This window comes from Telopea speciosissima, chromosome 1 (genome assembly GCF_018873765.1).
Source record: "Telopea speciosissima isolate NSW1024214 ecotype Mountain lineage chromosome 1, Tspe_v1, whole genome shotgun sequence".
Classification (NCBI taxonomy): Eukaryota; Viridiplantae; Streptophyta; class Magnoliopsida; order Proteales; family Proteaceae; genus Telopea; species Telopea speciosissima.
The window spans coordinates 698,761-726,102 of NC_057916.1; the positions used below are offsets into that span (position 1 = coordinate 698,761).

The 27,342-nt window shown below is 40.3% G+C and overlaps 1 protein-coding gene across 1 annotated transcript in view; it reads right to left on the reverse strand.

Moving 5' to 3' along the window:
* LOC122638503 (phosphatidylinositol 4-kinase beta 1-like) overlaps positions 1-25,865 on the reverse strand; it is a 42,464-nt gene extending 16,599 nt beyond the window's left edge. The window contains exons 1-6 of the mRNA XM_043831365.1: positions 25,791-25,865; positions 24,683-24,765; positions 24,470-24,590; positions 14,801-14,870; positions 7,086-7,183; positions 6,898-7,002 (exon numbers count right to left, since the gene is read on the reverse strand). Coding sequence (XP_043687300.1) covers positions 6,898-7,002; positions 7,086-7,183; positions 14,801-14,870; positions 24,470-24,590; positions 24,683-24,765; positions 25,791-25,865 — 552 coding nt within the window. The remainder of the gene's footprint in view (positions 1-6,897; positions 7,003-7,085; positions 7,184-14,800; positions 14,871-24,469; positions 24,591-24,682; positions 24,766-25,790) is intronic.
* Positions 25,866-27,342: the final 1,477 nt, after the last annotated feature.

Genomic DNA, 27,342 nt, shown 5'->3' on the forward strand with positions numbered 1-27,342 from the left:
ACGAAACATATTGAAATTGATCGTCATTTTATCAAGGAGAATCTGGATAATGGGACGGTTTGTGTTCCTTATGTGCAATCTGGGGAACAGTTGGCTGATGTGTTCACCAAAGGCTTAAGTGGAAAAGTTTTCCAACCTCTAGTGTGCAAGTTGGGCATGACTGATATCTACGCACCAACTTGAGGGGAAGTGTTGGAATATGGGTATTTGGGTATTACGTGTGACATGGGTCGATCCATGATATAAGATCGACCCATGGGGTGTTATTTCTATTTTAGTTATTTTCCCTTTCCTAGTTCTATTCTAGCTCTATTTAACTAGTTAGAATTAGAGTTATATTTGGGCTGTGACACTGTTCACGTGAACAGTATCGTGAACAGTGTTTCCCTTTGTAATCTCTTTTATTATTATTATTATAAATAGAGAGCTTGGCTGATCTCATTGATCAATCAAGCCATTCACTAATTTCTATAGTTACCTTCAACTGCAACATAGACCTTAGCAGCATCCCTCTTTGGATCACCCTTCTTGGGCTTCCTCTCCAAAACTCTGAGACCAATTCCCCATCTCTACACAGCGGACTTGGACCCAAGCTAGACCCACCCAACCCAAAACCCCTTTCACCCGTCCCTCGAGCTCCTTCCGTCCTTCGCCCCTTCCCCCTCTCCTCGGGCTTTGTCGGGGGCTGCTCCCCCTCCCTTGCTCTCTAGGGCCCCTAACCGCCCCGCATCTTCACTGTCCTACCCCGTCCCCCTTTCATCGACCCCTCTCCCTCCCTTCGTGCTTCCCTTTGTTGCCACCACTATAGCAACACCTCCTTGCCTCACCAGTCTTCGACTAGTCCCTGCTCTGTGAAACTCTTGCAGAACCCCCATACTTCCTGATGAGCCAAGGTACTATCTGGAATTCCCATGGCCTAAACTCCCCTTTCAAGCAGGCCAAGGTGCATTCGCGTATCAAGCTCCACCACTCTGTTTTATTGCCTTATAGAAACTCGTGTTAAGGAGGCTAATGCTAATCACATTTGCTCCCTAATTACCCTTTCTTAATCCCTTTGCACCAACTTCTCTCCACCCAATTAGCTGTCCCTGGTTCCTTTGAGATACCATAAAAAATTCCAATTTTGTTACTGTTCTCCTCCCAATTATTACACCTAGAGATTTCAGATAGCCAAGGGTACTCCTCTTTCATGTTCACTGCAATTTATGCCTCTAATTGCCCCTCTAAGAAAGCCTCTCTTTGGGAAGACCTTCGTCGTATTGCCTTGTAGGTTGGGCCCCTTCCTGGGGATTGGGTGGTTATTACAATGTCGTTAGGTTCAGCCATGAAAAACAGGTAGGTGACCGTCTCAATGTTTCCTCTGTTGTTGGCTTCAATGAATGCTTTGATGACATAGGCATAAATGATTTGAGATAGTATGGTTTTAAATTCACTTTTGCACAATAGAAGATGTCGTAAATAAAGGACTGCCTGCAAGCTTGATAGGGTCCGGGTTAGTGAAGCATGTCTTTCCTCCTTCCCCTCTTCCCATGCTACCTTTGACTCTCCTAGCATCTTTGATCATAGTCCCATCAACATTCTTGTTCAGCCCTACATTTCCTTCGGCCTTAAACCTTTCAAATACTTTGACATGTTTATCCTCTCACCCAGATTTCCTCACCATTTTTAAAGATGCCTAGGACAATCCAGTCAATCCTCATTCAAACCCCCCCCCTCCTCTTATAGTTTTTGCTAGGAAGCTTCAAAATGTTCAAAGTGCCCTCAAAGTTTGGAACTCCTCTTTTGGGAACATCTCCTCCTTGGTTTCTGACTACAGGGACAAGCTTTTTGATATTCAGTTGAGGCTCCAATCTGACATCCAAAATGCCTCGCTAGCTGAGGAAGAAAAAGTGATCTCATTGGATCTCCATGGTTGCTCAAGAGAAGAGTTTCTAAGTGAAAAATCAAGAATCAAATGGCTGGAACTTGGTGACTCCAACTCTACTTTTACAAGATTATGAAAGCTAGAACAAATGTCAACTCCATTCCCATGCTTCTAGCCGAATATGGTTCCTCTCTCCACAAAGTTGAAGACATTAAGGCAGAGGCAGTTGATCATTTTAGAGGAGATCTTCCAGCCTTCTTCCATTGCTTCCATTGAGCCTATCCCTGAGGGACTCCTCAACAAATTCATTCCCCCTCACCTCATTGGTAGCCTTGAAGCTATCCCCACTGAGAAAGAGATCCTAATTGTTGTCCACTCTCACAAGCCCAACAGAGGCCCGGCCTTGATGGCTTCAGCGTGGGATTCTTCTCCTCATCATAGTTGTCACGGTGTCACGGCGATCCAAGTCGGTGGAGGGGTGTCTGATCGATATATCGACACGTCGCCCGCCATGGCGTTGCCATGGCAATCATGTCGACCATGTTTTAGTTTTTATTTTCTCTATTTTTAATGTCATTTAGTATGCTATAATAAATACCCTATAACATCAAAAATCACTAGGAAAGTGTACTACTAATCTACTATGGTTTTTGCTTGGATCATATGCTGAAGTAGCTCCAGTACTTGCAATATTTTCACCCCCACTACTAATTGGTGTAGAACTAGCCATTAGTTGAGTGAAAGTGACTACAAAAGTAACAAAACAAAAAAACAAATTAAAAGAACACAATTTATATTGGGGTTCACGGATGTTGTGATTAACTGTGACTCAGAGGCAACAGTTAGAGCAGTCAATCAGAGGAGGGGTAACTTATGGGAAGGATGGTATCACTACAAGGAGATTCATGAATTATTAGCTTGTACTCGGGCCAACATCACTTTTGCCTACCGGGAGAGCAACAGAGCGGCTGATTGGTTAGCCAAGCACTCTTGTCTTGCGATGACTTCTATTGTTTATCAACCGGAGAGCTTGCCGGGTGGTCCCTTTTAGGCCATTCTCCATGAGGACAAGGCCGGCCTTCCTGTCCTACGAAGCTAATGGCTTGGTTGTTTTTACTCTTGTATGGGGTGGCTGTTCATTGAGAGGTGTGATTTTGTCTTGGGAAGGGGTTAGGCGGAATGTCCCCCCCCTGTATTCTTTATTATTTGCTCATTGATTTTAATAAAGGTTTAGGGGCCAACCCGGGTCCCAGGTAATATTCGGGTTTAAAAAAAATAAAAATAAAAAGTGAATATACCTAATAAACAGCCCATATAACCAAAAAAAAAATTTGCTGATGTGAATATGTGCTTGCTTCTGTTGTGTGTGTGTGTGTGATTGATGGACTACTGGCTGTTATAAATCCCTCCTCCCCCCCCCCCTCTGTCTCTCGACTCTCCCTGTCTCTGTGTGTGTGTGTGTGGCTGTGTGGCTGTGTGCAAGGCAAGAAGAAGAAAAAATTTAAAAAAAAAACCCTTCTCTGTGACTGTGCAAGCCTGCAACTTCAAGGCAAGAAGAAGAAGAAAAAAAAAACCGAGAGGTCTGTGACTGTGTGCAAGCCAGCAACAGTGCAATTGCAATGCAGGAAGAAGAAAAAAGAAAAAAAAAACCCTCTGTGACTGTGCAAGCCTGCAACTGCAAGGCAAGAAGATGGAAAAAAAAAAACCGAGAGGTCTGTAACTGTGTGCAAGCCTGCAACTGCAAGGCATGAAGAAGAAAAAAGGAAAAAAAAAACAACTGAGAGGTCTGGGACAGTGTGCAAGCCTGCAACTGCAAGGCAAGAAGAAGTTAAGAAGACGAAGAAGTGAGAAGAAGAACTGAAGGAGAGAGTTGCCGGAGGACTGGGAGGAGAAGATGAAGAAGAACCAAATAAAAATAAATAAAAAATTACTTACCTGCTTGAAGAGATTGCCGGAGGGGTTCGAATAAGTGAAGAACTGTTGCAGGAACTGAAGCCGAGAGTTGCTAGAACTGTCTCTGTGTCTCTGTCTCACGAACTCTCTCTTTACGATTTCTATTTCTCCCAAATTCCAATTAGTGACTTACTGTTTCAAAATTAGGGTATATACTGTTTAATATTTTTAATTTTTTTATGTTAATGTGTATTGCAGGTGTAACTTTACAAGTTACACCTCCAATACACATTAAGGAAAAAGCATTTACGCTCTTAAATGGTTAAAAAAAAAATTTAAAAACCTAAGTTTTATACACTCAAACACAAATATCAACCGATATGGCCATATATCGTGGAATGACGTCCATGGCGCGCCATGGAGGCCATATCGGTCGATATTTGTACATCAACCATATCGAAGGTTGATATGCAATCTTCTCCAGTGCCAGGACGCCATGGCGACGCCATAGGCCCATAACAACTATGCTCCTCATGGGACATTATCAAAGAAGACCTCATCAAGGCCCTCAAGAGTTACTTCTTAAAGCCCAGCCAAATCAAAAGGATTAACCACACCTTCTTTTGCTTCATCCCTAAGAAAGAAGGTGTCTTTGCTATGTCCGACTTCAGACCCATCTCCCTATGCAATCTCTTGTACAAGTTCAAAGCCAAAGTCCTTGCGAACAGGCTTAAGTTGGTGGTTGACTCTCTTGTCAGTGAGAACCAATCGACTTTCAGCACTTGGAAAAGTATCACTAATTATGTCCTCGAAATGAACTTGTTAAAGGCTTTGACAGAAAATCCCATTCCCCTGTGGCCCTCATGAAGATCGACATCCACAAAACTTTTGACTCCTTGAGGAGGGACTTCATTTCTAAAGTCTTGCTTAATATGGGCTTGCCTACAGTTTTTGTCAATTAAACCTATCACTATATTTCTTCTCCCTTCTTCTCGGTGCTTGTCAATGGTAGTTCAGCAGGTTTCTTCACCTCTACTGTGGGCATCCTTCAGGGACGTCCCTTCTCTCCATTCCTCTTTTCCTTGGCCCTTGAAATCCTATCCAGAAGTATCCAGTCTTGTACGGATCAGCAGCTCATCTCTCCCATTTCCAAGTGTAAGGCTTTTAAGCTATCCCATCTTGCCTTTGTTGATGATCTTAATATCATATGATCTTCTCCAAAGCGAATATTGTTTCAATTGAGATCATTATGTCTTGTTTGCACCATTTTTAGGGGATGTGGGGCCTTCAGATCAATCACATGAAATCTCTCTTGTTTTTGGCGGGGGTCTCTGATGTTGACAAGCCTTGTCTGATTGAGAAGATTATATTATCCTTAGGCCGTCTTCCGGTCAAGTTCTTGGGTTTACCTTTGATTCCTGCCAGGTTAACAGCTCATCACTGCACTCCTATGTTAGATCTTATACATAAGAGGGTCCAACTTTGAAGGAGCAAGCTTCTCTCCTATGCCAAATGCCTGGAATTGATCAAATCTGTCCTATCCTCTTACATCTATTGGTCTGGTATTTTCGGGTTACCTCTGTCCGCCATTAAGGAGTTGAGTCCCTCATGTGAGTCTTCCTTTGGAAATGATCTGAATCCTCCAAATTCCTCCATCATATCAGCTCGTCTACTGTTTGTCATCCCAAGGATGAGGGAGATCTTGGTTTGAGAAGAATCAAAGAGATTAATTCAGCTGGTATTCTCAAACAGATTTGGAAGCTTGTGGCTGAGAACAAAAGTATTTGGGCTGACAACAAAAGTATTTGGGCTGACAGGATCTATTACAGAAATCTTTGATGCTGCCAAGGTCTAGCAAAAGATTATGAAGATTAGGCCTATTGCCCTTGGGGCCGCTTCCTGCCAAATAGATGATGGTGCCTCCTCCTGCCTTTGGCTTGACCATTAGCACCCCATGGGTGTTCTCCTCCACCCAGTTGGTGCAAGAGCCATATACAGTTCAGGCCCTATGTCCCCTTGGCGCAAGGTAGTTTGGTTCGAGAGCCACATAACCCGCCACAGCTTCACTGTTTGGCAGGCCCTCCCCAACTACCTCCCAACGCAGTCTTTTCTCCTTCACCATCAGATTCCAGTCTCCAAATCATGTTGTCTCTGATGGAACACTCTGGAAGATGTGGATCACCTCTTCTTTGCTTGTCCCTTCTCCTCTTCAATAAAGGGATTCTGGCTAAATGCTGGCTGAGAAGACGAAGGATTCTTTCATTCACGAGAGAATGGAGCTGAGTGGATATGTCCTTTGCCAGTCAGTCAGTCTATGATGTGGTGGGTAGTCTTGCCTTTGGTGCCACAATTAGCCATATCTGGCTGAAGCATAATCTTCGAAAATAAGCTTGCAGCTCCAGATCTTTCCAGCAGATTTGGGACTCCATCACTTTTGATGTCAGAAGCATGTTATCTACGGTCTCCTCACGGTGTGTTGCTTCCCCAAGGAACAAGCTTATTGTTGTGTCATGGGACCTGCCCCTTATTGCAGCCCCATGTCTCCTCTCCCCAAGGGTTGGGTTTTAATTTCATTGGCAGCTTTGTAATGCTTTTTCTTCTTCCCCTTTTCTAGGAGCTCCTTGTATCACTTTCTCCTTTTGGTAATAAATTTTTATTCAAAAAAAAATATTGCATACAACAATATCTAAATAATTTGTTAATCATTTGAACCTTAAATCTGATACAATATTCCTTAAAACCTGAGAAGACAATAGTGGTTTACTGACAAAAGACTGAAACTTCACTTCAAAATTACTGAAATGCCAAGTAGTTTCATCGGCAGGAGCAAACCAAAATGACAACAGAAAACAAATTTACAACTAAGGTTAAAATTATTCAAACATACGGATTGTTCCAAACGATAATTTACAGTAAAAAATCAAGCCTGCTTCTTAATAATTAGTTCAATCTGTAGAAGAAAGGCTGCTATAAGAAATAATCAAATCAACCACACCAAAAAGACCAGGCATTCATCACCGAAAAATAAATGTAGTAAGATTAAAAACTTGTTGCAATGCATTAGGGTTGAAAGAATGAACCACTAATTCACTATAATATAGAAGGAAGCTCGAATCTGCTACTGTGTATTGATCAATCACCTTGGCAAGCTTAAAACTTGGAGAATTTTCCTGATACTTGGCCACAAAAAAGTCACGTAAGCTTGAGATGTTAGGAAACCTACTTTTGATAGAATGAAGTGAGGCCTACAAAACAGTAAGAAGTTATCAATATTAAAGTTAAAATTCCATCAGAATGCCCCATAGATAGTTTTAAAAGTACAAATTACCGTATCTGGAATTGTTTCAATGAAAGCAGTGTAAGAAGAAGTAACTAAGACTTCATAAGGACGCAACCAGATTGGGAGACCAGCTTCTTGGAATATATCTGGCACCAAGAAAAAAAATAAGCATTATGAACTAAAAAATATAATAGAAGAGACAGTAGAACAAAACCAGCTAAAGATTTTCTAACTATAGTGTTTTGATGCTGCTCCATTATCAGCCATTTTTTAACAAACAACAAAGCTTTATTTAACAACACAAAGTACAAAGAATAATAGCTTTCCATTAAAGAATATCCTCTTGCCAACATGGTTCAAGATTTCGCAAAATATCGCCGATATATCGGGATATTTCGGAAATCTCGACAGTACTGAGACGAAATGGCAAGGCGAAATTGAAAACGTTCATATTTCGTGATATTTCGTGATATCTCGTGATATTTCGGCGATATTTCGTGATATTTCTTGTGAGTCTTGCACTCTTGTGAGTTGTGAACTTGTGACTTTGTGTATTGACTATTGAATAATGAGTATTGACTATTGAGTATTGAACTATTGACTATTATGGAGTTTATGACTTATGACTTATGAGTTATTTCTGATTCATTACTTTGTTTAAATTTCTTATGTCTTTTAGAACCTAATCAATGTGTATTTAACTATTTATGCATCAGGGTCGGCGACCGTATACTATCAATCAAGGGTGCAAGCCCAAAACACCACTTTGAGTTCATTTTTTTGGCAATATGAAGGTTTAAATGTGTTTATTTAGCTTAAATAAGGGTGTACATGAAGTATCAGACCTTAACATGGCCAAAAACCCATCGAGATGGAGTGCCGAAATATGGCAAAATAATACCATATTTCGGCGATATTTCGGCCATCTCGACCAGCCCGAGATACCGAGATATCGCAAGATTTTAAACTATGCTTGCCAAAGCCAGGAATCATGAGCAAAAGTTTGATGAGTAAAACAAGAGCAATGAAAACATATTTCTTTGTTGGATGCTTGCAGCCATAAAAGATCTAGACTTTGTCATCTAGTAACTACGATGGTAGTTTCTACCCGAAATTGGCCAAGCTTTAGAAATGATTTCATTTTGAATATTTGACATAACATGTCACCATTCTAAGGGGAATATTTTATGCAACGAGAAATAATCCAAGCCCAAGAGTGAAAAATGAAGTGAAATAAGACTATTTAAATAACAGTCCAAGAGGATAGTAAGAAGTAAGTAGAAATGGAAGCTTTGAAGAAAAATAACACATGGAAGCTTGTGGTTCTTCCACCTGGGAAGAAAACCATTGGATGCATAGTTGTCATGGCGCCGCCATGGCGTCCCTCTTTGATTTCTTCTTCCTGTCTCTGTTTCCCTCTTCGATTTCTTCTTCCTGTATTCGATTTCTTCTTCCCTCTTCGATTTTTTCTTTCCCTCTTCAATTTCTTTCGATTTCTTCTTTCCCTCTTCGATTTCTTCTTCCTGTCTTCTTTCCCTCTTCGATTTCCTTCGATTTCTTCTTTCCCTCTTCGATTTCTTCTTCGATTTCTGAATTTTCTTCTTAAAACTTGAGAAACAATAGATAAAAAATAAAACATTGCTTGAGTATACATCTATTAAAACATTAAAAATAGAGAAAATAAAAAATAAAACATGGTTGACATGCTTGCCATGGCGTTGCCATGGCGGGCGACGTCAATATATCAACGTGACACCCCTCCACCGACTTGGATCTCCGTGACGCCGTGACAACTATGGTTGGATGTAAATGGGTGTTTGTGGTGAAACAGAAGGTGGATGGCACTGTGGATAGGTATAAGGCACGACTCGTGGCCAAAGGGTTCACTCAGACATACGGCATTGATTACCAGGAAACCTTTGCACCTGTTGCAAAGTTAAATACTGTTCGTGTGTTATTATCTTGTGCAGTCAACCTTGGATGGGATTTGTAGTAGCTAGATGTAAAAAATGCATTCCTAAATGGAACACTGGATGAGGAGGTGTATATGGACATTCCACCAGGGTTCTCATGTGACAGAAACCAAGGAAAAGTGTGTAGACTGAAGAGTGCACATTATGGGCTGAAGCAGTCACCTCGAGCATGGTTTGGCCGGTTCCATAAGGCCATGATTTCTGTAAGCTACAAGCAGAGTAATGCTGATCACACACTCTTTATAAAAAGGGCTGGTGAAAAACTCACTGTTCTTATAGTCTACGTTGATGATATAGTGGTTATTAGCAATGATGGTGATGAGATCAGACGGCTGAAGACCTTCCTTGGACAAGAATTTGAGATTAAAGATCTAGGAAAACTACGATACTTTCTTGGGATTGAAGTAGCCAGATCTTCTAAAGGTATTTTTCTCTCCAGAGGAAGTATGTCCTAGACTTATTGGCTGAGACCGGGTTGCTAGGCTGTCGTCCTTCAGATACTCCTATGGATCCTACTGTTCGACTCAAGGAGAAAGAGGGTGAGCCTGTTGATAAAGACCGGTACCAAAGACTTGTAGGGAAGCTAATTTATCTTTCACACACTCGTCCTGACATTGCTGTCGCCGTGAGTACTGTGAGCCAGTTTATGCATGATCCCTACTCTTCTCATATGGAGGTTGTTCTTCGTATCTTACACTATTTGAAGTCAGCTCCTGGAAAAGAAATTATTTTGTCTACGCATGGTCATCTACGGATAGAAGCATACACTGATGCTGATTGAGCTGGTTCTGAAGATCGCAAGTCTATTTCTGGGTATTGCTCCTTTGTAGGTGAAAATCTTGTCACGTGACGTAGCAAGAAGCAAAATGTTGTTGCTCGTTCTAGTGCCGAAGCTGAGTTTCGAGCTATGGCACAGGGTATTTGTGAGTTACTCTGGCTTAAAGGGTTGCTACAAGATCTTGGTGTTCCTATTCGTCTTCCTATGATGTTGTACTGTGACAACAAGGCTGCAATCAGCATAACACACAATCATGTACAGCATGATCGTACCAAGCATGTTGAGGTGGTTAGGCATTTCATCAAAGAGAAGTTAGAAGAGGGGCAGATTTGTATTCCCTTTGTGACATCTGCGGATCAACTTGCTTATATCTTCACCAAGGGATTGTCTGGAAAATTGTTTCATCCCAATCTAGTCAAGTTGGGCATGATCGACATCTTTGCTCCAACTTGAGGGGGAGTGTTGAAATAGGCTGCTTACCCGATTGGGGTAAGTAGTCCTAGTTAGATTAGGATTAGTCCTACTAGTCCTAGCAGATTAGGATTAGTCCTAGTCAAGTTAGGAGTAGTACTAGTCAGATTATGATTCTCTTCTTTTATTTTTCCCTTTGTTTTATTGTTTTTCCCTCACCGAGTCCTATTCTGGCATTCCTAGTTGTATTAGGAATTCCTAATAGGATTAGGACTGAGGCAACATTCCTATTTGTACTTTGATTAATTGTACTTCAATTCTATATAAATAAAGGGCCTTGGTGATCGGTTTAGATCATCCAAGCATTCATTCCCAAGGCTGTTTACAGGTTTAATAAACTACTAACTCCAGCTGAACTAATTTTATTCATTCAAAAAATTCAATCCAAGTCCATTACAATGAAATTGACTACTCCTTTATATGGAAATGTGGGGGGGAAATTCCTCACTCCTATCAACAACATAGAAAACTCTTGAATGTAAACAATCATATCAAGCAACAGACCAAAAAAAAAAAAACATAATACTCTGAGATTTTCGCAGAAACCTCCAAACATCAGCTCTAATCAACCAAGGGAGGCTGAAAGACATTTAATAATCCTGAGCTTCTAAGCCAGTCGATCGAGGGAATCTACAATATAAGATTCCCAATAAAAAGTTAAAATCCTCATAGTTCTCATCCAAGAAACTCTTGTTTCCACTGCAAACGTCAATAAACTAACCTTCATGAGCTCCTATGCTCTTCACATATTCAAAACCAATTAATCCCCTAACGGTTGTGAGCGAGTACCCTACTAACAAATTACTTCAATTCACTTCTTATGGTCATATGCTTATGGGCTTGCTAACTGCAAGTAGGAATGGCAACAGGGTGGGCTGACAGGTTCGGCAGGTTAGAACCAATTCCATACTAACCCACTCTCCAAAGAATGCATGGAACTCCCTCATTTACAAGGATTGAAGCCACCAACAGATCACGAGCTGATTAAGGACTTGCATAATTAAACAAATATATCCCTCCTCGCCAGTAAGCAAAAAGTAAGGCAATAGGAGAGTGCAATAGGAGAGTAATCAACAAACAAATCAAGACAAAGTAGTTGAAGAACTAGATTAAATTACCTGTACTATATACAGGTAATGTTCTCTCAAAGGAATGAGGCAATAGATACTTGTATGGATTTTCTACATAATCATTAAAATCTGTTACCTATTTACTACATACAATGGAAAACCAAAGCGCCCCATCTACAAGGGAAAATATCCACAACCATAGCCAAGATAGCCAAGAAACACTTAATTTGTTCTAATCATCCAAACTATTAGTCTACATTATTATTCCAACTGGCAACAAATGCACTTTTTAAGACGCAAAATCAAACATTAGAAGCTCTTTGCGTTTTCCATTTAATTCATGGGAATAAAATAGTATTCACTCTAGAAACAACCAAAGTTATGATGCCCAGGTATGGATACAGATACGGCTACACAGATAGGGATAATCTAGGAAATCTGTATCCAGTTCAGCTTTTTAAGTCTAACAGATTGATCAATGTATCAGTATCTAATCTAACATATTAATACCATAACATATGAAATGTTCCAAAAAAAAATTTGTTTTACACCTCAATATAAAACAAAACAAATCAGGTAAACAGAATGACAATTAATGTTTCTCATCCTATGTTATAGGAATTCTACAAATCTCTGGGACTCTAGGGCACCAATATTGCCACATATAGGGGTGTCAACCAGTCAGTTTTGGCCAGACCTTGGTCCTGCACATGTGAGGTCTCAGACCGAAACCGACCATTATGTAATCAGTCTGCATATCCCATAACCAAGACTGATTAGTAAAGGATAGGTCAGTTTAGGTGTGCAATCAGTCTCGGGTCAACTGGTCCATAATTGGGACAAAACAGTCAATATTCGATTTTTTTTTTTTTTTTTTGCAAGTAAAATGAAATAATAGTGAAGATATAACTATATAAGGGCATTTGGGGAAAGACAAAGGAAAATTACTGGTCTGTTCAGCTTTCAGTGCAATCATGAGTTTTGGATGGGTTGATTCAGGTTTTAATTGGTTTTCAGTGCTCACAGTGTGACTGATCAGGTGCTCGGCAGTTACTCGGTCAGAACCAAACCACGATTATCAAATTTTATATATATGCCAAACAGTTTCAGTTTCATTCGATAAGTCTCGGTCAGAAGTTGGGGCTGTCAGTGTGGGCCTGGAAATGACACCCCTAGCCACAAATATATCATATCCTCAAGATCAGTGCACACCATTTACATTCTCTCTCAAAGATTGAAGAGGAACATTTCAATATGATAGGATGATAATCCATACTGGTCTACAGTTTATTGTTCAAGCTTCATTAAACTTTTTCATGGCTCTCTGATAAATAAAGTAAAAACTAAAAAATACTGATTTTGAATCAAATGACCAGGCTGATTTTTGTTGTAAATATTGTTTGACCTATAAGATCCATCTAATGGAAAGTGTGGATCTCCCTAAATAAAGACAAATGGCAAATTATTGGAGCCCCTGTGTAACGTAGTCCTAGATTGGTAGAAGACCAACTAGGAGCCAGTAAACCAGGATCGGTTATGAAAAGGTGAATCGGCTAGGTCAGAATAGGATTTTTGATGGGGTTAGGGTTAGGGTTTGATGTATGGGCTATGTCAGGTCAAGGTAAGGGAACCTTTCAGTGAAGGTCCTGAGATGTTTTAATGGAGGGAAGTATGATGATTTGAATTAACAGCAATTTAGGGTTAGGGTTTCAGGTTTTTGAAAAGAGTAAAATAGGGGAATCTAGGCTTTAGAGTGGGAGGTTGGGGCTAGGGTTTGAATCGAGTGCTATAGGGGCAGAGGTAGAGAGTTTGATCTGAAAAAGGAGGGATTTTGCTGGCTGGTTTGGTCTGGGCAGAATTTAGGTTATGGGAATATTGTCCAGTGATGGAGGGGATGTTAGGGTTTGGTGGTTTAAAGGATGGGTATGGGGATGCTTCCAACTTACTTATAATGGCAGAAAATTATTGGCAGCAGCTTGTTGATGGAGAACCTTGAATAAAAATTGAATCTTTAACTGAACTAGAAAGTAAAACTTGAATAAAAATCAAATCTTGAACTTGAACTTGAATTTGAATTTGAAGGAGAGCTTCAAAAGAACCACCCGAGATTCACACCGCAAGATGTCGATTGGATCAAACACCAATCCCACCAACGAACCACCCGGACTTCACACCGCAAGGTGTCGATTGGATCAAACACCAATCCCAACAGCCTTGATCAAACACAAGACAAATATCTTCAATAGAGAAGAAGAGCAGTAAAAGCTTTTCATTAATATCAAAATTCGTGTCCAATGTTTGCCCCCCTTACAACCTTATATAAAAGACTCAAAAATAGACTCTCACACTAAAAGGAAATGGCCTAACCCAATCATTTACCTATTAGGTAACTTAAACTGATTAGGAAACTGAAATAGAATCAAAACAAAGTCCTAATCCAGCCCCACGAAACATTTAAAAGAAAACTACTAAAATCACTTAAATTGAACCATTGATTAAACCAGTTCAATTTATGAACAAAAACACCAAAATAAAAGTCAAGTAGGGAACTAAAACAACTAATCCTGTATGCAATCTAATTACTCATATTTTATGCCCATAAAAGTGGCATGTTACATAGAAAACCCATGGAATCAAAGGCTCAACCTGTATATAACCCAACCCCAGACTTATTCCCATTAAAATAAGCCTCTTTTGGTGATGTATCTGCATCACTGTGTCAAAGACCCAAGACTATAGCATAAAAAATAATGTCACAGAATGTAAAAGCCATTGGCAAACTTGGCACGTTATGAGAATTAACTAAGAAGTTCGCAAATGTATTCATAATTCGACAGACAGAGCAACAAAAAGTGACAATTATGTAGCATATAAAATACCCACAGACGCCCTACTAACAAAGAAATAGGCTAAGCAAACTTCCATCAGAGCATCATATGATTTATTGATCAAATTGAACCACTGAAAATTCAACCTCAAAAGATTTTGTGAATTAAACCCAGTTGGACCATATACATCTGACATCTGTGCCCTATCTTTGCCAGTATCTATATCTATCATGTATGATACTAGTTCCATGGCCATCTCCAGGCATATGGTATCATAGACCCACTTCAAAGAAATCAGCATCCTGGGAAGTGGAAGATTACAGTATAACAGAATCAGTAATTTAAAGCACAGATTGAATATCATATAACACAACTCCATGCAAAAAGAATATAAACAAATATACATATGGTCTTGAGCATAAGCATTCATTCAGATGATTCACAGTAGCCTTCATGCAAGCACATAGCAGCAGGAAAAGCAGAGGAATAGCTACCTTTTTATGTTGTTCTTTTTGATAGGCAACAATTTTACAAGAACCAAATTTATTCCAGAAATATAATCAAAGATACAATTTATGCACCATAATGTAAACAGGGGATTCAAACCAATACATAACCACTTCACATTCAACTGGACACGTACCATAGAAGTGGGAAACTAATTGCACAGCGAGATGCTCTTGCCTACAATCATCACCACTTTTCACAATTACCTACAGGAAAAAGAAAAATTAGGGAAAAATAACTCACTAGTTAGATACATCTTATTTGTTTCTATTTTATTATTTACATTAAATCTAGTCTCACTCTCTATGTAGAGCTTCAATTTTTACCATTTACCACTTATTGGTCCACGGTAAAATATAATATACTATGTAAATTTTACAGTGGAAAGACGTTCTACACTCCAAAAAAGGAAATCAGGGGAGGGGGTGTTGGGTTGTTCCCTGTCTTTTGTAGAGAAGCTGAAAATAGCATGGAAAACTGATCATTCTTCCCAAGGTCAAAGAGCTCAGATATCTCTTCCTGGTCTTAAACTAAGAGATTTTCTGGTGACAGTGATAGTGACATGAACTTAGCAATCTAATCTGTAGTATGGTTTCGGAAAAGATGGTGGTAAACATACATGTTGTTTGGAATTCTGGCACTGACTGTAATAACAATAATAATGGATGCTATAGTAACACCGTAACAGTGGTGGTAGCATCAGTGAGTACTCCCCTTGTGTTGCACTTGTGGTTCAAGATTTCGGTTGAAATGACTATAATCTCGAGAAATATTTCAGTTTCAGCCTTGGTTGAAATGAAACTGCATGTGAATCTATAGGCATGCAATGTTTCAACCGCCACTTCAAGTTTCAGTAGAAATTTCGCATTGTTTTGGCATGTCAGTTCGTACCGCCGAAACGGTACCATTAATTTGTTTAAAATACCAAATCTTGGTTGAAATGGGTCATTGTTTCGACTGAAATCTGTGAATTCGACTCCAAGCCCTTGCTTTTGATTTTTTTGGCCATTCCACTTGCAAATTTTGGTGGAACAACGTGTTGGAGGCTTCTACAGCTCATCTACAGCGAAGATCTGGTGCATTTGAACTAGATTTCCTGAAGATTCACAGTTTGAGGTATACTCTTTTTCCCTTAAGTTAATTTTTGTAAAGAATAAGGTTAATATGTAGTAATCTTTTATATGATAGATATCATAGGCCGATCTACGACTTCACGGAGTCGGATTTATTTTCTGTTTTTTTTTTTTTAATTGATTTTTTTGCAACAAATTTTTGGAAAAAAAAATAGGGTTAATATTCGGTGATTGACTGTTCAATTATGGAGTTATAGTTGTAACATTTGTACACTTGTAAATGTATGATGTACTTGTAGTTGTAAGCTGTAACATTTTGACATGTAAAGATATTAAATGATTTGTCTTCTTTTGTAAATGCAACTGCATAGCTTAGTTGTTTTCATTTATTTTTGTATGTTACAGTACTAAATTATGCGTAGCATAGGCTATATCTGAGAAATATACAGCCAAGGTACACCGTACCCTAAAACCAAACTAACATTTTGACTGTGTGTTCTAACATTCTAAAGGTTCCACTGTATTTAGGGATGCTTAATAGCGTTTGCATGAAGTTTTGGGCCAAAATAAGACCAATTGACCACCAAAATGGTCAAATGAAACCAACCACCGAAATGTTCAGGGTTTTGACCGAAATTTGTTGGTTTCACAAAATATTTCGGTTTCGACCAACATGAAACCGACTTCTTGAACCTTGGCTGCACTGGGATGTCAGTAATAGAAATTGGGTGGTAGTACAAGTGTACAACACAATGGACCTGTGATGCTATTGGTGGTAGGGACATATGATCATGGCAGCTCAGCAATTTTGATGGTAGCATTAGAACCATAGTGAGCCTAATTGGTTTTGGTCTATTTTATGGCCTTTTTCGAGGGCTGAATTTCAGAAACACTTACTAGGACAAACATGTATAGGACTGTACCTATACTTAATAGGACAAGCACAATCTAAAAGTATCACCGATATTAAGCTGTTGGCTAGGTTATTTATAACAAGTACTTGCTATTTTTTAATTGACAAACATGTATCATGTATAGGCCTGTACCCATCCACAGATTTATTAATGAAAGAATTGATTTTTCTCTCAAGCCTTATTCTATTGTCATATCGATTTACAGGTCCGCTTTGAAGGTGGATTCCTTCAAATAATAGGTTCACATGTAATATCTCTTCATCTTCTTCTCATCTTCTTTTCTACTTTCAATTTTTTGCTGACTGTTATAGAAGCAGCTTCAACCCCATAATGACCCTCTTTCATCATTGGATCTACTTCTCTCAAGACTCATAACCACCACACATCAACTACGAGAAAGGGATTGCCCACATACTACAACAAGAAATTACATACATAATATAATCTATTATAATTTATTTCTTTAAAAACAGTATACTACTTGTACATATACTGTACGTGCCACTCCCATTTAGTTGGGATAAGGCTGAGTTGAGTTGAGTATATTACTTGTACATAGTTTTATTTAAGGCTAGATTCTATCAAAAGAAATATAAGATAAAGGGGAACTAGAACATAAGAGTAAAATTTTATGACTTATGAGTAGATTTTGAAATGTCGTCGGTTTCCATAATTTGGACATTTACCTCTTTTTCTTCTGTAGATTTTCTTTTAACTGCCATAGCCATGGTGAATCATTGATGAAGAATATGCAACTATCTATAGAGAAAAAGAAAACATTCTCATATTTCTTATCTAGGACCTCTTTGGTATCACTTTTCATTTTCATTTTCTGACACATAAACGTTTTGGCAAGTGTTTGGTATAATTTATGGACCCTATTTCTATTTAAAAAACATCAAAATAATAGAAAAACCATAATAGAGTTGAGACCTCATTATGGATTTTGGCCAAAAATCATTTTGTCATTTTTTCGGAACTAATGACCATGTGCTTATAAAGTCCCAAAGTTGAGGGTAAAGGAATCATTCCTCTTTTAATTAGAAAGGCAAGCCCCCACTCCCCCCCTCCTCCTCTTCTTCTTCTTCCCGACCAAGGAATTTAAGGGAAAAACACAGCGGCGACCCTAATCCCTCATTTTTCTCTCTCGTTCTCCGTCATCCCATGACTCTATCGACTCGCCTCGATCTGCAATTCCCTTTCAGAATAACCTCCCACCCCTTTTTTCTTCTTCTTCTACCCATAGTACTAAAACTCACGAAATTTAGGTCGAAATCTCGAGAATTTTGAGTATCTCGACCTGTCCGAAACGAAATGCACTTCAACACGAAAAAATACAATGTTTCGATCAAAATTTTGATCATCTCGCGATATTTCGAGCCAATGTACCATCTCGTGAGATATTCAGCTTTAATTACAAAAATTCCCTTCTATTTATACACAATCTCGTGACTCACGGTAATTTCGACCGAGAGCTCACAAGAGTGGTATTTTTCGAGTTTTTGGTGCAATTTGCTCATTTTTCACTCATTCTACACCGGAAGCACTTGGAGAAACACAGGATTGAATACCTCCAACAATGGTTACCTTCATCATGTTAATGATGCAATTTACATGGTAACTGTGGATGACCATACTCGTTTCTTCTCCCAGACTATGACGTGGCATTCATATGTCCTACAGTCGGAGAACAATGCACGCCAGCTCCATCGGACTATGAGTGGGATCGATCCTGGATGACAGAGTAATTATTATTAGAATATTTGTAAACATTTGAGTCACTTGATGACTACTTGACTTGTATTGGGAATTTGGTATATTGATATCATCATTTTAAGTTGTTATTGACTTATTGTACTTAATATTATGACTTAAGTTATGACTTATGAGTCAATGAGTCATTCATTTTATGTTTCCAAGTAAATTTACTTGTTTAAATTGATTATTAATTATTAATTTATTATGTCCTCTAGTACTTAAAGTCTTAAACAATGTGTATGTGTAATTAACTAAATTATACACTAGGATTCGACCATATACTGCCAATCACTGGTGCAAATCCAAAACACCACTTTGGGTGAATATTTTTGCAATTTGAACATTTACATGTGTTTATATAGCCTAAAATAGAGTTTCCATGAAGTTTCATGCCTTAACTTGGCCTAAAACCCACCGAAATAACCTACTGAAACCATGCAGAAAAATGCAATATTTCGACCAAAATATCCAAAATTTCGGATATTTCAATCAGCCCGAAATACCAAAACGAAACGAATTTTCAAACTATGCTTCTACCTGCAAAGCCCGAGAGAGAAGCACTCAAAGTTCAGGTACTTTGATTCATTTTGGAAGTGAAAACTTGAAAGGAGAGAAGCGCTCACTCCTGTCTCAGGCGCACACATAGAGAGAGAAGAAAGAGAAAGATGGAGAGTAGAAATGCCGCTGGAGGTGTACCAGTCGCAGCAACAGCACCACCGGTGCATCCAGAAATTGCGCCACTATCATTCATGCTTGGGAGATGGAAGGGAGAAGGCGAAGGGGGTTTCCCGACCATCAAATCCTTCAAGTAAGGAGAAGAACTCAACTTCTCTCACACTAGAATGGTCAATAGGAGAAGAAGATAGAAGAAAGAAAAGGAAAAGACAATAGGAGAATGCTCAGTTAAGCCTCATACACTGAGACTGTGAAAAAGGTTTATGAGCAGAGGAGAGAAGAAGAATAAGAAAAAGGTTGCAAGAAATACATCCTGAGGAGCGCAAAAAACGGACCCATTTTGATGAGAAAGAATTTGAAGAAAAAATCGAATACAACAACTCTCCTCCTGAAATCTCTCACCAAACCGAAACAAAACCCACTGAGTGGGGAAGAGGAAAGAGTTTTTTGGGGGGTAAAAGGAACAGGAAAGAGTAAGAATCCCCATCCCATACGGTTTAGAGTTGATTTGGGAAAGAAGATGGGTGATGGGAGAATTTCTTCACCTACCACTAAAATATATATGAGCTTTGGGCCAATTTCTCTAAAAAAATTTTACACAACCAAAATTATTTTTCATTCTACAATCTATTGTGTTTTGTAGTTACCAAACAGTTTAATGTAGTCCTAGGTAGGAGTAATCCCACTAGGAACCAGGGTAATAGGATCTCTTAACAAGGCTGGCTGATTGGGACAGCTTAGGCTAATTAGGGCAGAATTAGGGTTATGGTTAGGGTTTCGACTAAGGGTTTTATTTGGTAATGATGTGCAGAATTTTATGAGTCTAATGGTATAAGTTGGATCAAATTTGGTTGAGGTTGGAATTCTAGGGTTTTGGGTAGGATACCTTATGAAAATGGACTGTTTGTAAGATCTAGGGTTTAGGGGCAGATTTTAGGAAAGAGGTTTATAGGGTATTAATGGGCTGGTCTAGGGGGTTATTTTGGTATAAAGAAGTTAGGGTTTGGATGAGTTACAAAATTCTGCAATTTAAGGCAGAATTGGATTTAGGGTTTTAGGGTTCTAATGGATCTATGGATTAATGGAAGGGGTGATAATAGGAGTAGATGGAGCTTAGGTTAGAGGATTAGAAGAAGAAGGTTAAATGCTGAATTAATAAACTACTTACTTGAAAGATTAAATCTTCAATGATAGCAGCTTTGAAGAACTAGAAGAAAGACCTCCCGATCTACAAGATGCAAGGAGTCGATCGGAGTCCACCAATCCCTTCACCTTGATATTACCCACAAGGTAGCCTTGATATTACTCACAAGGTTCACTCAATAGAGCAGAGCAACAGCTATAGCAGCAAACAAAAGCTTTTTCATTAATCAAATTCGTGTACAATGCTGGCCTCCCTTACAAACTTATATAGGAGACTCAAAAATAGACTTAGACACTAAAAAAGAATGGCTTAACCTTATCCCTAACCTATTAGGCAACTTAAACTAACTAGGAAACTCAAATAGACTCAAAATAGAGTCCTAATGACTTAAAACAACTTAAACTACTTAAAATAAAGAAGATTCCCTAGTAGCCAATAGGATATAAGAACCTCTTAGCCAATAGGATCACTTCACTTAAATTAGACCAATTGAACCAATTAGATGCAACCAATTTAAATCGGTTCAATTAAAAACACAAAATAAAAACTAAGTATTGGGCTAATCCCGTATGCAACCTAGATACCCCTATTTCAGGCCCACTAAAGTGGCCTAATACATAGAAAACCCTTGGGAACAAAGGCCCAACATATATATATCCCAACCCTACACTTATTCCCAATGAAACAAGACCTATTTGATGATGAATCTGCATCACAGTTCTTATCTTTTGACCAAAATGGTTTTTAGTAATGATTTATGTTAAATAGGTAAAAATGAAAATGAAAAGTGATACCAAAGAGGCCCCTAGACTAAATCGATGTGGTAGCATCTGTCCACTGAACTTGACAGGTTGATCTTTGTATTCAGTCCATTAGATCGGGATTTCCAACAGGGGCGTACGGTATCTGTATTATCATAAGATGGGCTGTATTTTCTTAAAATTAAAGGTACATGCGTTATGTATCAGTTGCTTTCTCTTATTGCAGTGTAGGCTGAATCATAAAGCCCATGCTTGGTAGGGGTGTCAATGGGTCGGGTTGGGCCGGGCCTGCCTAAACCCTGACCCGACCCTAGAGGCCTTAATCCTGACCCTGACCCTGACCCTGACCCTGACCCGACCCTGTCAGGGTCAAGAAACTCTCAACCCTGACCCGACCCTGCCAGGGTCGGGCCGGGTCGGGTTGGTCTTGATTTATGGCACCGTCCACGTGTCTCATTAGACCATGTTTTTGTAACATAGGATCTCAACCTATGGGACAACTAATAAATATGTTGAAAAAAATGGCGTGTGTATAAACTCTCTCTACAATTGTAACTGTGTCCCCTCAATAGGCCTGGAAGCTTATAGGGGCTACAACTAAATAACAATCATGTCAGTGACTCTTTTTATGGTCCTGATCAAAATAGTAGATGATCTACTCTTTTTATGGGTTCCCACTTCATGATGATGACAAAGCTAGTAGTTATCTCTGTACAATTCTCTTCTATTTTTTTTTTTGTCAAGAAAATACTTATATTAAGTATATAATATATATATATATGTAATATTATATACCTATAATTAATACAGGGTCGGGTCGGGCCGGGCCGGGCTAGGTCGAGGATCTAAACCCTGACCCGACCCGACCCTGCCAGGGTCAGACTATAACTAAACCCAAACCCGCCCTCAGGGTCAAAAAATCATGGTCGGGCCCGGGCCGGGCTCAGGGCGGGTTCGGGCGGGTTCGGGTCAGCCGGGCTTTATTGACACCCCTAATGCTTGGGGTCTAAAAGGGGAGAACGAATTTTAAATAGTATTTATAGTTGTGGCCAAGTGGTCACGGGTTCGAGTCTGGAAACAGCCTCTCTGTGAAAGCACGGGTAAGGCTGCATACATTATGACCCTCCCCAGACCCCGCAGTGGCGGGAGCCCCATGCACTGGGTAAGCCCTTTTTATTTATAGTTGTGGAGCCCAGTCCAGCTAGCTTGTTTGCTTTAAGAGGGAAGTAGGTTGTTTAATTAAGGTACATGTCTTAGAGGAAGTTTCAGATTTGATTTTAGGTTAAGTTTCTAGAGTGCGAATTGCAAGGTATTACATCAGTTTAGGAAACTCAGGTCAGATTTTAGTCTATATATACTTGTTGTAATTGAATTTTAAGAGAAGGAAATGGATTTATGGTTGATATAGTAGAGAAAGGTTTGCTCCCTTAAATTTGATGGGCAAACATAAATCTGTTCATGGTGGACAAATATGATTCTCATTCAATCAACTCGGCTTTTTTCGGGTCCTCTCCATAATTTTGCTGATTGGCTTCTGGTTTAGATCTGGAAATCAGATCTATTTCATTCTATGGGGCCCACTAACCGCAAGTTTTCGAAATCCACCTGCATCATGAATCCTTAAACATTTGTACTAATTATTAGAAAATATACTATTAGAGGTCAAATATGCCTTCTAGAATGGCATGCTTTTATTTGTGCTGATTCCGCATGTATACACACAAATATGAATATCCCATAGGCTTCTCAATTCGGTATTGATAGCGAATAGCCCATCAATAGAATCCCAATTCAATCAACTCACAAGTCGACACTGCTTCAAAACTTCCATATTGGTTACAAAGCAAATTATTTAAATGAAATAAGGAAGAGGTATACACACACTAAAGATGTGTAATGGAATTTTACACACTAGCATCTTATTGACCGTTGAATGAGATGACAAGCATCTTAACTGTTCAATCCATCACCACTTTATCTCTCTCCCTCCACCGCCACTGCACTCAGTAAAATTGCATCTCCCCCTTTCTCTAGGAGCTCACCACTGCAACCGATCACCCTGCATCTCTCCCCCCTCCTCTCTCTCTCCTGCTCTAGACCCACCCCACCGCCCCTGCCCTGCCACTCCCTACCAGCTGCCCCCATCCGCCCTGCCCTCCCCTCTACTCCCACTCACTCCCTTGCTACTCACCCCACCGCTGCAACTCCCCCGCCCTCTCTCCCCTTCTCCGCCTCTTCATCATCTGCAATGCCGTCCTTGCAACCTTGTCCCTGCCTTGCCTGCCAGCTGCCCCCACGCCCACAGCCCAACCCCTGCTGCCACCATGCCCTCCCTCCCCGCTTTCCGCCACAAACCCGTCTCTACCTTCAGGTAATGATTCAGGTTCGTGAGAACCACTGTCCTTCGGAGTGGATCTGAAGTCACTGATCTGCATCCTGGTAAGTTTGACGCCATTTCAAATGGCGTGCGGAGAAAAACGCCAATCGAAATGGCTTCATATGGAGGAGCTGAGAACATTGGTACAATTCACATCGCAATTGCAATTGGTCTTATTGCCCGTTGAAGTTACCACAACTACTCCAAGGGCTACTGGGACTCTGGGAGGGGATCATGGGCTCGCTGAAGCACATCTGGGAGTGGCACGTGGAGATGGAGAAGAGGGTATACCTATTAAGGAGGCAACATGCAGAGGTGTTGGGGTCGTTCAGAGGTAACAACCGTGACAATGAGTTCAATGTGGAAACCGATGTTGAATCTTTCTTGACTTTGTGCACACTATGGTGTCTTCAACCATGCTGCGATGCCTGGTTGGTGATTGCAATCATCATCTCCACATCCACTCGGATTTGTGAACTCGCACAACAGGCTTCAAGCGGGGGTTGCGAGCTGCGGAGGTGTGCGGCGGAGTTGGGGGAGAGAGGGGGTAAGTAGGGGTGAGCACAGGGACACCAGTCACCAGGGGGCACGAGGTTGGGATGGGAGAAAGAGGGGAGAGTTCGCAGAGGTGGGGTGGGATCGAGGCAGAAGAGGTGAGGGAAGGAGGGAGATGAAGGAGCAGTGGGCAGGGGTGGGAGTAGGGAAGGAGGAGTTGCAAAGTAGGGGCGTGGGGTGGGGTGGGTCGGGGTTGGGGGCCTGGGGCAGGGAAGATGGGGGTGGGGACTGCTCTCGGGACACCGGGACAGGGATGGGAGAGGAAAAGGGGGAGCCGGCAAGGGAGGGATAGCTGGAGACGGAGAAGAAGAGGCAAGGGAGAGGGAGAGCTGGAGCAGGGGGAGACGCCACACAATGACGGTGGATCGTAGGTACTTCGACAATGGGACAAATGGTTGAAATGTATTTCATTTCATCCGATGGTCAATATTATTCTAGCATATAAGATTCCATTACAACTCTCTGGTGTGTACATCATTTTCCCATTAAATAAAATAAAAAGTAAAGAGCCCATTAAACAATAAAAGAACAAACCCATAAATACTTACAGACCGCAAGTCCCAACCAGATAATTTTCCATATGCTGAAGCTTTGCGTATCCTGTCCATCTTTACACCCCAAAGTTCACCAGACAAGGCATCAGTTGCCTTGGGAATACCAAAATTAGAACATTAACATTGTTGTTCTTCAAATAGAACATTCAGTAGCTGTTTGTTCATATTTGTTAAAGCACAAAATACAAATCCTTTAAGCTAGAACTCACTTTTGATTGTGCATCAGAAGAATCTTGACATGAACCTTTTAAAGGGAGTCCGAGAGGTGCCTCCTCCTTTGCCGCTGCAGCCTATAGGAAAGTAAATGGAAAATGTAACCTCCACATTCATGGTTTGAATCATTGGCATCAAATACCAAATAGCAAGATAACCAAAAAATATAAGTAATGAAAGCCATCAACAAGAAAAGTGACAAACACATTAACCAAGTGCTAAACCAGGTAATTCCAGTGGGAGATTAGCTTGCGCCAGGATCGTAAGGTATAGGAATAAGAACCAGATTAACAGAAAATTGAATAACTCAACCAAAATAAATTTGATATGCATAAAATTTTGGTAGATTGCTCTAATCAGTCAGCATAACACATATGGAAAAGATGATATAAATCTGACGGACAGATTCAGAGTTATGAAACGCACCTACTAGAAGCAGGAAAACTAGAAAGGTGAAGAATTGATGAACAGATTAAGGATCTAAAACAGAATTCAGTTAAAGGAGTTAAGTAGCTATTCAGTTAAGAAATCAGAAACAGAAAACAGGTTTGAAATCTCATATTTGAAGAACAGAAGAAGTTTAGTCCTAGTAGAATTTCAAAATTCGACTAGAAAGATCAAATTTTGAAACCAGAACTTTAACTAGAACTTGTCAACTTGAAACTTGAAACAGAGATTCAGAACAGCAAACAAATGAATAATAGAACAAAATTTCAGAAACTACAATCAATGGAGAAGAAGAAGAGACGAGAAGAGAAAAGAGAAGAAATCAGTTTGGGATATGTTTAGGATAGACTACATGACTAGACTGTCTAGGTTCAATGTATGTTAGGATAAGAGCTATGAGTCTATGACTCAGTCTTACCTAACATACTATATTTGTAATTGCTATCATCTCTATAAATAAAGAACAGCCTCTGTCATTCAAGACAAGCCAATTCATTCTTCTTAACCTCCTCTTCTCAACTTGGTATCAGAGCCTCATACTTTGGGTATCTTTTAAAGGTTTTCTTGCTACTAAGAGAGGTCGGCCCTACGCATTAGAGGCCTCTGCCTCCCAAGGCTGAGCATGGCCACCTGAGACATGCCGTCTTTCACTTACCTGCTGACCCACTGACCACACTATGGCCACCAGGCCCTCATCGATCGTCACTAGAGCTCCTGCCCTCCCCGCCATTCTCCGCTAGGGCTCCAGCCCTCTCGTCGTGCACCGCCAAGGGCTCCTACCCTCTCCCCGACTCTCGCCATGTACCACCAAGGCCCTAGGCCCCTTACTCGATCTCCACCAGGACCCTTGCCCCCTTGCAATCTTCACCAGGTCTCACTGAGACCCACCAGGGCCCCTGCCCTCCTTTCTGTTTACCGCCAAGCTCTGCCAAGCCTCGCAAGAGCCCCGGCCCATATTTTTACTCACTGCCAGGTCTCGCCACAGCCTCCCGCCTTCTCGCCGTTACTTGTTGGCTCGCTGCCGGACTGTTGTATTGCTTGCTCACTGGCTTTTTTATTAGTTAATGCCATAGTCTATGTCTCTTCACCAGTGAGTGAACTCTATCTCAGGATTAGTCCCGCTCATTACTTTTTTATTATATTGTTACCTCTTCACAATGGCAGAAAGTAGTACTACTTCTACAGGAGGAGTTGAGGGTAGTGTGGTGGGTCGTCTTGGAACCCATGGCCATAACCCTACTCTTCAGATAGGCCCTACTAAATTGAATGGGACTAATTATCTCACTTGGTCTCGGGCGTGCCTTTTCACTATCCGAGGTAATAATCTTTTTGGGTATTTGACTGGTGACACCCCCAAACCAACTGATACAACTGCCGTAAATAATTGGTTGGCCAGTGATGCTCTAGTCTTGACTTTTCTGTTAACCCCATGAAGTCCACAATCAGCCCAAGCTTTATCTTGTTGAACTTTGCAAAGGAATTATGGGATGCTATTTGTTAGAAGTTGTCGTAGTTAGGGGGAGGGAGTCATGAATTAGCGCTAGAGCTAATTCACGACTTCTCCCTCAGGGGTGTTTTGGTCTTTTTTGGATTTACCCTATTGTCTATTGATTAAGTTATTATATATTGGAGGTTTTGGGGGCAGTCATCCTTACGGCTGTGACTCCCAACCTGTTGCAGCAACTCTCTTCTCTTTCTCCCCTCTTCTTCTTCCTCTCTTCTTCTTTCTTCTTATTTTATTACATGGTGTCAGAGCTGGATCGATAGGGACTGGTTCACACTTACAAGGATCAGTTGTTCTCTCTTGATCGAGGCTCTACAGTGGCTGAAATCTCCTTCGATAATTTGATTGGTGTGTAAATTCTTTTTAGGCTTTCGTTTAAAGGGGTGCAGCACCCTATGCTGTTTTTGATGTTGTCTGGAGACTAGTTCGTGATTACATGAAGAACTAGTCTGATTTTTTGGTGGTGTTGATCAAGTGTGTTGAGCAGTGAGTTTGATGGAAGTCAGCAACCTTTGAAGTATCCACGATTTTTTGTTTTAATCGTGATTTTCTGTAGTGGGGTGATGTATGCATTGGAGGTGATTTGGAGGTGATTCACGATATTTTTTTTATTTGACTCGTGTCTTTTTGGTGGACTGTTGGCTGTCTTTGTGGCTTGCCGGTTACTGTGATTTGTGAGAATGGTTGAGACCAAGACTACTGT